Here is a 12155-nt window from a genome sequence, read left to right as displayed (position 1 = left end):
TCAGATGCACACAGTAGTGTACTGGTCTAATAGGTTCTGAGCTGCCATCTTTAACCCCTTCAGTGTGAAAAGAGCCTGCGGTGCCATTAGCCAATGAGTTACAGATCCCCCAGTAAATGGTAGCTCCTGTCCTGTCCTCGCACTTTCTCTCCTCCTGTTTCCCCCTCCTGTTCTCTCATGCCCCTGTATCTCTACTCTATCTTTGCCCTCCCTCTCTCTCTCTGTCTCCCTCCCTCCCATCCTCCTTCTTGTTCTCTCTCTCTCAGTCTGAAATTAATACAGGCAAGGCACATTCAGAGCTGCTCCTGACTACCTTCTCTCCTCTCTCTCTTTCTCCCTATCTCCCCCTGATTCCTGAAATCTCCCCCGCTCCCTCTGTCTCTCTAAGCACTCTCTCCATCCCTCTACGTCCATCTCTATTATTCCTCATCCTCTCTGGGATTCTTTTGTGGCAGAAAAGACGCAGAGAACCCTACAGGAGGGGCACGCAGTGGAGAGCAAATAACAGGACTAGAAGGGGCAAATTAAACAGATCTCGTCAGAGCCACTCGCCCCTGTCACTCTCGGTGTAACAAGGCTGAAGAGATCTCATCCCTCCTAGAGCCAAGAAGCACTGCAGAGCCTAGATCCCATGCAGACATGGCTGTAACCTGCACACGTTTTACAGATGAGTACCAGCTGTATGAAGAGATTGGCAAGTAAGGCACCATCTGATTCCTCACCTGCAGCTGAGCGGCTAGGCAAATAAGGCACATTAGGGGTAGGGGCTAGCCGCGGAAACCACCCCTCAGTCTTGGTATTAGGGATAGTTCATAGGTGTATAAATATGATTTTTCTTTTTTTAATTACAAGGGAACGCAATACAGGGCCTTGTGCTGCAGATGGGGGCATGCAGCAGGGTGTGTAATGAAAGAGTGGGATGGGGGAGGGCAGTGGTCCTGAATCTGGTGACCCAACTCCTGATGTGACTGCAGATATCTATATATGATCTCATTTCTCGGAGATGATTACCTGTAATGCTTGGTTTTGTGGCTGTGTATTTTTGCATCTGTACATGCATCTATGTATTTCTGTGTACCTACACTTTGTTTATGTCTGGGAGCCACTGCTGTGTGTCTGCGTACATTCCTTCGGGGGAGGTGATTAAATTCAGGGTGAGGTTTGGGGTGACGGTGGCTGTGTAAAGCTGAACATGGTTTGCAGGGGCATTATCATAGATGACTGGCACCCACTGCTGGGCAGCAATAATGTGGGGAGCCAAGGAAGGGTTGCGTACTTGTCAAATAGCCAAGGATAATTTAGCATTAATATTGATGATCCTGATTATACTGGTTGGTAAATGGTGAGGGATTATGGAGTGTATTAAGTTATTGATACATCATTATTTCCCAGATGAACATATAGTAAGTACATCATGGCATGAGATGTTGGCACAGTCTGGATGCAGACATTATTAATGAATATATCAGTGGGGGTCTTTGATAATTGTAAGGTGTATATATTTTGGGTGGGAGGTGGTATTAATAATGCAGGTGTGTGATTAGGTATTTATATCAGAGTAAGTAGGTGCATGAATATTAAAAAAAACAGGCGTTCATAATGGAATGATAGGTAATGGGCTTCTTTGTTGGCAAGTGATCAGGAGCTATGGTTATTAATAATCTATTGGGTGATCCTGCCTAGTGAGGGATGTTACTGATATCAGCATATTTATGAACACTTTGGACGTGTAGAATGTGAAAAATAGCCATATAAGGCCATATGGTGGTTATTTTTCCCTGGCTGTGGTATGCGTTGGGTGATTGGTAATACTGTCTATGAAGATGAGGATTTGATTGGCAGGTGTGCACTGGTATCTCTCTGTCCCCCTCCTCTCTCAGGTCTTCCTGAGTGTTATTCCGCCCCCTGTGATGATGTCACACTTGGCTCTCACATGGATGAGGTTTTCAGGACAGGGCCTGTGAGATGTCAGGTCAGAGAGTCACCAGGGAGCTGAGGCGACTGAAATTGCAGGGAAGAACTAAGATGGCCTGATCAATCAATCTATACAGTATAGATATAATACTTACACTACATTGCTGAATTCCTGAATGTATACCCAGCATCCCAAATCCATGTGTCAAACAGTATGTGGCACTGACAATTATGATGCACTAATCACCTAAACAAGTTGCATTGTGCAAGCGTCAAGGTACATTACCGTAGTCACTCGCAAATATATGCTGATGATGCCGATACAGTTGCCAGCACTAGCTATCCGCTACTGATTGGCTAATTGCAAATTCACCTCTGAAGCTGATAGGTGCTTTCTATGTAGATTGTGACTTTATTATATTATTTTATGAGTGTATATTTTTGCTACTTTTATCTATATACAAGTACAGTAGGAATATTATATCTGCTTTGTTATTTTCTGCACCCTGGGCAGTAGCACTCTTCGCAAACCCCTAGTTACAGCATGGCAAACATCACACCACAGACTGGGTAGGACAGATAGCAGGGGCATTGATAGGGCAACTCGCTAAAGGTGGCAGGAGCTTACAGAGGCAAGTCGATTCAGTTCTCAGTGATCCTGTACCCAACCAATGGGCGAGCAAACAGAGGACCTCATTCAGAGCCGCTTGCAAAATGCGAGCGCTCGCTCTGGATGAGGGTGGCCGCATCTTAAAAATTATCTGGCCTCCTGGCTGCTCGCTAGGCTGTTACCACCCACAGCCTTAACGAGCGACCAGGATGACGGTCAAGACCATCGCGACATCGGGGCTTGCGACGAGACCCTTGTGGTAGGGTCTCGTCTGCCACAAGCCCCAGAGAGCTTTCGGCTCTAATAGAGCCGGAAGCTCTCCCACCGACATCACTGGTGATGTCAGTGGGTCCGCCCACAAACGGCAAGCGTTCGTTTGGGAACGCCTCCGTTTGTGAAACCAACACCCCGCCACGCCTACAAAACGGGGCGAGCTGTCGGATCAACAGCGACAGACGCCCGTTTTGTAGTGAGCCCCGGAGCGAGAGAATTTCTCTCACTCCGGGGCTTGCGCACGTGCAGTGTGGCTGCTGTGTGTGCGCACAGCCAAACATCGACCCGCTTGCGAGCGCTCAGGCGCTTGCCAGCGGGTCTGAATGAGACCCAGAGTCTGAAGGGAGTTTGGATAAGGGAGCGTAGCAGAGCACTGTGATATGGATAGTGCTGGGGAAGAATAAGAGGGTGGAGGGCCCTGCCCATAAGAGCTTGCATACTAAAGGTAAAGAGGTAAACGGCTGGAGGGTGAACAGGGAGGGATATTTACAGGACGGGGTGAGGAGAACAGTATCAATTTATCAGGGTGGCTTGTACGGTAAATCGTGTTTTATTTTTGAGATTTTTAAATTAACACCCAAAACAGCAGAATAGACACAAGGCATGGCAAATATGTGCATGAAGATAAAACAGTACAATACATAAACTTAAGGTGCGTACAAATTGTACGAAGTTTATGAACGACGTTCAACGATAAATCGTTCATATTGTTAATTTTTATGAAGCGACCAATGAACGACCAACGATGCACGTTCCCGCATAGACGATAACGATATCTATGGTCGTCTGTATATGCAGGCCAACTTGGACGATTTCATCAAGATCTGCCTGTTCAGAGATGTGGCAGGATGACTTCACTGAAATATATCTATCATTGATATCTGTCAGTGTGTACACCCAATATCGTTTGTCCAGCACTACAGAAAAGTTCAATGGAAATCGTTCAGCGATAACGTTGGTTGTGCAGATTGTACTGTGTGTACCCAGCTTTATAAAGACTAAGGTAAACACAAAAATAATCATTCATCAAAAATCAAGGAGAGACTACATAAATAAGCACTGTATCAAATTAAACACTCTTATACCCCTTTTACACCGAAACGCGCATAATCCCGGGAATTTCGTCGGTGTGAACGGATCAACCCGGGTCCAGTGACCCTGGGATCCGACCCTGCTCCATTGCAGGGTTGAGCGCGGCTTATTCCCGTGTCATCCTGCAATGTAAACGGCGCAGCCCGGCTCACGATAACCCGGGTTGCGCCGCATGCCGCCTGATTGGCTGGCTTCAGTGGCGCTTGGAGATGACATCATCTCCAAGCGGCCACTGCAAGCAGCGCCTGGCCGAGCGGCACGAAGCAGCGCACCCCACCCGCTCTCCCTGCCTCCGGACCGCTGCAGGATAAGGTAAGTAGGTCGCGGAGGGGGGATGGAGGGGAAAAGCGCTGCTCACCGTCGCCGGGCAGCCGGGTCAGTTCTGACCCGGGCCAGGTGTGAACGGTGCCAACTCGGGCATAGCCCGGGTCGGCGCCGCAGTGTAAAAGGGGTTTGCCCCGGGTCTGATCCGGGTTGGAAACGTGTTCCAAATCCCGGGTCAGACCCGGGGATTTTGGTGTAAAAGGGGTATCATATAAAAGACCGGAGCTTCCATATCACAAACACAGATCAGCAAGTAGTAATATACCTAAACCACAAAAGACAAGAGTACTAAGCGGAAAGGTGTTCGAAAGCGCCATTCAGACACTCCCCTCCTCATAACGTGCAAAAGTAAAGTAGAGGAAAAGGTAGGCACTAGCAGGAGTAAAGGAGGCTCCAGCCCAGAAAAAAATGTAGCAAGTTTCAAACATTTGAAAGATAGCCAAGTAACAGACCATCAAAATAAAGTAATAGAAACTCGCAGCCACCAATGCCCGAAAAGAATGGGCTACAGATAAAAAAAACATCCACCCCCCGAGACGCCCCCACCCTGTATGACCATCCCTCCAACTCATGGCATACCTGGATCCCTAATCTCACCCATTCTCCCCCTCCCCCCTACATCTAAACGAAGATACCAAAAAATGAGAGCTACTCATGAACCGTAAAGGAATGGTATCCCCAGCCCAGGATCAACGAGCCGGTCTAGAGACTCCCAGAAATAGAAGACAGAACAATATAGCTGATTATAAAAAACAAACAAACAGGAAAACACAAAGGGTAGTGCAAAGGTGGCCATACACGGTGCGATGCACCGTGTAGGGCGACTGAATGGGATCGTACATTGCATCCCAGGTCAGATGGTTTTGCAGGAACACCTGGGGATGCGATGTATGACCCCGCGGGAGCGCGCAGCACGATATCAGGTACGATATCGTGCCCATACACGGCACGATATATTACCTATATCGTGCCGATCCGCCAGATCGGCACGTATATCGTGCCATGTATGGGGGCCTTTACTGATCAAACCCCAGAGGCATTGCAAAACTAACCAAGTCAAACAGAATTTAGGAGTGTGCATACATATAGCAGTATATTAATAAGGGTAATAGCAAACCATCAGCAAGATCAGTCAAGGAGGGTCAGCCCAATTCGAGGCCTGCAGGACTAGCAACATCAGAAGAACAACCCAGGTAAAGTCAAGTACAAGAGACTGGATCTCAGCACTTAAGACTACAGTTCCCCGACCGCCAGAGACAAATGAACCCTCGATTCCAGCATGGCGAAGAGGAACATCAGGAGATTCACAATACAAGGTTGTTGCAGCAAATATTACCAAAGGAGATATCAGGGAAGAAATCTTTGGAAAAACACATTGGGCCCCTGCAATAGCAGACAGAGGAGTAGATAACGTAGTAACACCAGCAGCCATCGACCATGAAGGCAGGATCTTCTAAGGGGCGTTCCTCTCCATTCTCTCAGACACATCATCCAAGCAGACTGCAGGGGGACCTAGATCCCAACAGCCAAGGGATAAATCAACAAGGAGATCCGCCACCCGTGCTGCCATCCTGTCCCCTGAGTCCAGGATAGCTTGAAGGATTTGCTCTATGAATCCCGGGGCACAACTCATGGGTGAGTATATTGGCAATTAAGGAGACCCAGAGACTGCAAACAAGGCCTGGGGGGAAGACCCCAACTTCAAGATGGCAGCAAACAGGAGAGTCTGACGCAGTCACAGTCTCAGGGGACTATTCATCAACACTAATACTGATATCTCCTGGTTAAGTCTGCCTGCGTTAATTTCCACACTTCTCATACATTAGTATGGGGATGTAAAAATTAGGCTATTCATCAAATTCCCAAAATGATGTATTTTCGGAATTTGATGGTGTTACTGTACGCCACTCTCAGGTGGCGTACAGCGTGATATACTTACCTGCTTTCAGCTGGGCAGGTCCTCCTTCGGCTCCCTCCATCGCTCCCTGGTCCCTTCTCAGGCTTCGGCTGCTGCGCTGTGTGTTCTCCCATCCGCAATGTTGCTGCTGTTGCCGGGTAGCGTCACCCCTCTGTTCCCCGGTGACACTTGTAAGTGCTTCTTCATTTAACTGCACTTAAAAGTACCACCAGGGAACGGAGGGGAGACACTTCCCGGCAGCGGCATTGCGGCGGGGAGAACATAGTAAAGTTTTTTTTTTTTATTCAAAATCTACAGCCCCCTAAGCCTGGCCTTCCTGTCCCCTTGTAGCTGCTGCAGACCGGGAGGTCGGGGTCCGCGGCTGCAGTGTTTGACAGCCATCCAGGTAAAGGGGGGGGGTTGCGGGGACATAAGATTTTTTTATAGTCAACTACCGCAGCTGTAATCTGTGCTGCGCATGCGCTGCTTCTGTGAACGGAATAGCGCATGTTCAGCGCTAATTCCAGCTGCGGTAAGGTAGGAACAGGTAGGGAAAAGTATCTATTTCCCGAAAAGCTGTCATATAAAAATTACAGCTTTTCAGGATAGATACTTATGGAGAGGGGGAATGATGAATTCCGGTAATTAGGTAGAACTCCATGCGAGCTCTAAACCTAATTACCTCCAAGGATATTTAAGTATTAATGAATAGGCCCCTCAATCTCAGCAGCGGGAGGAGAGCAGGGGCCAGGCGGTGAATCCCCCGGAGAGGACAGGACAGACGTCCTGCTCCATTGCCGACCAGGCCACCGGCTGGTACACTTTATTAAAAAGGTATGTTTTAAGAGCGTGTTTAAAGCTGGAGACCCTAATAGAGAGTCTGACTGGGTGAGAGAGTGAGTTCTACAGGATGGGGGGTATATCTGGGTACACACGACCTGGCACATTTGCTGCTAAGCTGGATGCATCTTTTCAGGAGTATGCCTGGGCAAATGGGTGTCAATATGCTATGTTTACATGTGGCATATTAAAACTGATATTTTTAACATATATGTGTGAAACTTAGCATCAGCACCTATCACATCTATGGGGCTCAGCAAGTACCCTATATTGGTTTTTGTGGTTTAATGCAAATTTTGTCTACTCATCAATACTGTGAGAAGGAGAGGGGTAGGAGTCCTGTTGGACGGTCTCTGATTAGGGTGTGTAGTCAGGCTCTGTCCTTCCTGTCTGTACACAGCATGTACCCTGTATAAGCTCCTGTGCAGCCCCCCGGAGAGTTCCCCTTTTTATACGTGAACCCTAGTCCTGCAGGAGAGGGCAATATCTGCCACCAGGAGGCATTGCCGTAGCAACACCACAGCACTGAGCTGCTCTGCAGAGACGAAGGTGCAGGTGTTTCTTCTCAGCATACACTGGTATTAATATATATTCCCGCTAGAGAGCAGGCAGAATGTGACTGCATTGTGGGGTCAATAGAGACCTATTTTTAGATTCATGATGGATGTGTGTGAGCACTAACACGAATATCTGCAGTTTCCATTGCTATTCCTGCACTGCATGCATCCAGCTGCCGCCCAGCCCCACCGTCATCCTGGAACCCTTTATGTATTACTGTGCTGAACCCAAATTCACACACAGCTTAGTGGCTATATATCTTCTGCTTTTCTCCCTGCCCGCACTACTCTTACTTTACTGGCTGTTGCTATGCTCCTTCTTTCTCTATATGAAGGATATAAAAAGTAATATTGCTTAAACCTTCTATCAATACAAGTTAATTAAAATATAATTAGGTAGCACAAAACATGTAAAAAAAAATATCATTGATAAAGATCCAGGGGAACAAAGTATGAAGGGATTTACTATGAATTTAAAGGGAATAGAGGGGGTCATTCAGACCCGCTTGCGAGCGCAGGACGCTCGCAAGTGGGTCGATGTTACCCCACTGCGCATGCGCACGACGGAGGGAGCTCCGTCGTGCACATGCGCGAGACCCGGCTTGCGACGGGGTAGCCGTCGCTCCGGGTCTCGCACCAAAGGGGACGTGCTGTCGATGTTGATTGACAGCACGCCCCCTTTGGTGGGCGTGCCGGGGGCGTTGCTGCCAGACAGAGGTGTTCCCATGGGAACGCCTACCGTCTGAAGCCTGCCCCACTGATATCAGTAGTGATGTCAATAGGAGTGATTTTGGCTCTGATAGAGCCAAAATCACTCCAGGGCTTGCGGCAGCGAGACCCTACCGCAGGGTCTCCGTCGCAAGCCCGATGGTTGCGATGGTCTTGACCATCACGACCATCAACATGGACGCTCGCTATAGCTGTGGGTGGTCACACACAGCTATGCGAGCGTCCAAGAGGCCGCTCCATTTTCATGTAGGAGGGCCCTGATTCAGAGCGAGCGCTCTGGTCAGAGGGTCCGGCTCTGAATCAGGCCCAGAGTTACAGTGCACCTGTCACCTACTGTAGCACTACTGATGACAATGGTGCCTATCAATTCAGTGAGGCATGAGATTACATGAATGAGGGTATGAAGCACTTCAGTGTCTCATGCCAGTCAGTGATGCCACTGATTCCTAGTGATTTTCTTTTTCCCAATGAATTTCTGTTAAATGTCAAACAGATGTGTGTTTGATATCACAATTGTCCTGCATCAGTGTGACTGTTGCCTCACATCACTACTCTGTGCTGTTGGGGACCCTGCTTCTTTTACAATCTAACTCTCAGGAGTCTATTTACTAAGCTGTGTTAGGAGATAGAGTGAACGGTGATAAGGTACCAGCCAATCAGCTCCTAACTGCCATGTCACAGGCTGTGTTTGAAAAATGGCAGTTAGGAGCTGATTGGCTGGTACCTTATCACCGTTCACTTTCAGTCTGTGGCGTCTTGCTTGTGTCCATTCCTCTTTTCACACCATGACCCTTCCTCTGTCACATGAAGCCCTGACCTCACTTACACAATAGCGTCAGTGAAAGACGAGAGCAGAATAAAATTATATCCTGAAATATTCAGACACCGACTAAAACTGGAGGCACACACAAGTGCAGATGAAGAGATTGGGGCCCATTTATTAAGCCAAGAGCTGCTTCAACATGATTAAGCCACCTTTTTAGTATTGAGGCTATTTAACAAATGCTGAACGCAAGAAATAGAGATATCTTCAATATTCAGCTAAGTACCACAGCCCCCTTAATTCTCAAAGGGAACTGCGGACTTTAATAACTTAACTTTCTGTAGGCTATCTTTTACTATACTTTCGATTCTTCTTGGCAGCCTATAATTGCACATGAAGGGGGAGATTGAGATGTTGCCTATAGCAACCAATCAAATCGTAGCTATCATTTATCAAGTGCATTCTATATAATGATAGCTATAATCTGAATGGTTTCTATGAACAACACCTCCACTGGTCCTCTTTAGAAGGTCTGATATTGTGATGAAAATGTTGGAAGGATTAGAGGGTTGTAATACTTCACAACCGCCAAAGAATATCACCTTTTTATCTGTTGGTAATGGTCAGCTCTCCATAGAGTAATGGGGCATACACACTAGAACGATAACAATATCATTCAACTATATATCGTTCATATCGTCCAGTGTGTGTGCACCAAATGTCCAATGATGCGCGCTCCCACGGGTCTTTAACGATTTGCTGTCGTGGAAACATATACAGGCCAATCTGACGATATCATCAGAAAGTGCTTGTTCAGGGATATGGCAGCATGACGTCACTGAACGATATCGTTCAGTGTGTACACCCAATATCTTCAATATATTTCACCAATATCGCTCAGCACATTGTCTAATGTGTATGAGCCTTAAGACACCGGAGAAAGAACTTTCATACTTAAAATAAATAGATCATCTCATGTATCATAGTCATATACCAGCATACTTGTTGGTATATGACCAGGGCCGTTAAGAGCCGGGACGGGGGAGGGTGGCCTAATTTCGGGAGGCACAATGACCGTCATCAGACGCCTGTGCTCCCCACTTCACCCGGGAAGTAAGCGGCCCCAGCCTCTGGGAGACTTGCCCACCTTTCCCAGGGGGCCGGGAGCACCATACGATTTTCGTGAGCCTCCCTCCTTCTGTATACCAGACTCCTAATTTCCTGTTTTTGTAAGCTTACCTCATTGTTTAGCTATTAATATCTTGTCTTGTTTTAATACTGTGTGTGTTACCAGTTGTACAGCACTTAAAAGTATGCCTGCACTATATAAATAAACAGTAATAATAATAGTTTTCGAACATTGTGCAGGATAGACAAGGTATGCCACGCTACTTCTCTCTAATGGTGGACAACCTGTAAGCATTACAGACACACAATCCACAGGAACTTGCGCACTTGCCACCTTGCCTCGGGCTAGCTCTGGCTACCATAACTAACCGTTATCCCTTGTTCCCATTCAGCAGCTGTAAACAGCCAGAGCCACTGCCCTCTCCAAAGAGCAAATTTATTATTTCTTGAATTTTAGTGACAACTAGTGATCATAATATTAGAGATTGCACTGGCCTTGATGGAGACGCTTCAGCTGGGATTTCTTTTCGACACAACAACATTTTAAGAGACATCTTGTATGTTCGGTTGTAGAATAATAATTGCTCTTATTTTATTTAGATTCTCTGTAATAAAGAGGGTGAGGGGAGACACCAAATTTCAGGCCACTTCAGACACTTTCACTTATCACTCCACCATACTTATTACTTCTTGAATCATATATTGATGTACGGTCTTTCTTGTACACAGGGCTGTCCAATACGGCCTGTCCTATGAAGGTCCCCCTAACTATCCCACTACGTCTACATAGTGTATTACATTACGTACCATAGCATGGATGTCCACCAAGCTGTTTCTTCATTAATATACCGAACATCTAATGATATCAGATATGGAGCATATAAATAGCATATTGAAAATGACTAACAGAGCATAGAGGAAGCGTATAAGTTTTTTTCTTTAGATATCAGTAGGTTTTTCTATACGTTATATGTTTTCTATGTTAGGTGTATTTTATAATATCGCCAGCATATAAATGATCAGATTATACAATGTATTTCTCTTTATCAGGGATGGGGAACCTCAGGCCCGGGGGGCCGTCAAGGCCCGCAGAATCATTTGGTCTGGCCCTCTGAGCTTTTTTCTGCTAGCCTCATCTGGCTAGCAGGATGCCTAGAATGTCACCCTGCAGCCAGAATCTATGCAGCAGTGCCGCATGGATCTTCCTTAGGGCACTTCAGACGGTCACACCGCTGCCCTTACAGACTTGCTGTAATCACCGGTGACTGTGGCCCTGCCCCATGTGACATCACACTGAGGGGGCGTGGTCTGCATCAGGCCCGCAAATAATGTTATATATATATCAAAATGGCCCTCGGCAGAAAAAAGGTTCCCCGTCCCTGCTCTATATGGAAAGGATGGAGCTGCATGAAACTCCTGGAGGAGACCCATTTACTTTTCACCCTTTTCTCCTGACCGTCAGATTGATGCCTCTGTGATGCATGAAGATTCATTGGCTTTTTTGAGTTCCTATTTGCCAAATTGCATAAATGTAAACTGGTCCCTTTTTGCTACACCTATTTATGTTATATAACCGCACACGTGAGGGGAGTTCACAAAACCAGGCCTCGCATTTCCTCAATTTAAAAACAAAACAAAAAACAATTTAAACTCTTACTATTGGCTGCTCCAATAAGCTAACCTTAAAGGGGAAACTACCAGAAGATTTTTAAAGTGGCAACACTCAAAACCCCTCATGGTTTAATGTCCCTCATGCTTAAAGTGTCAGTCTTCGGGAGAACGTATCTTTCATTTGTTAGATGCCACATGGTGTACGCAGCACTGCACGTGAGGTACTGTAACATAAAAACAAACACATTAAATAGCATAAATGCATAGTTGCTGAGTTTCTGGCTGCCCCCTCCGGACCATCCACTTTTGCCAGGTAAGTAGGGGGTCAGGGGGAGGGGGAGACACGATGGTGGACAGCAGGGGTGTTTCTATAGAGGAGGGGGCGCGTGTGCAGTTTCCGACACGGGCTCCCTCCTC

The 12155-nt window shown here is 46.9% G+C and overlaps 1 protein-coding gene across 21 annotated transcripts in view; it reads left to right on the top strand.

Annotated features, from left to right (window-relative positions):
• Positions 1-210: 210 nt before the first annotated feature.
• Positions 211-12155, top strand: part of CAMK2B (calcium/calmodulin dependent protein kinase II beta) — a 144714-nt gene continuing 132769 nt past the window's right edge. For 10 of the 21 annotated variants that reach the window (XM_088443317.1, XM_088443315.1, XM_088443312.1 and 7 more), the window contains exon 1: positions 212-698. In XM_088443317.1, the coding sequence (XP_088299443.1) occupies positions 640-698 (59 nt within the window). In that variant the 5' untranslated portion in view covers positions 212-639. Of the gene's footprint in view, positions 699-12155 lie in introns of all 21 variants that reach the window. The other 11 variants (XM_088443322.1, XM_088443316.1, XM_088443324.1 and 8 more) reach the window with 3 other exon arrangements.

The sequence above is a fragment of the Taudactylus pleione genome, unplaced genomic scaffold (assembly GCF_031769625.1).
Source record: "Taudactylus pleione unplaced genomic scaffold, aTauple2 ptg000329l, whole genome shotgun sequence".
Taxonomy (NCBI): Eukaryota; Metazoa; Chordata; class Amphibia; order Anura; family Myobatrachidae; genus Taudactylus; species Taudactylus pleione.
This window is presented reverse-complemented; position numbering and strand designations above follow the sequence as displayed.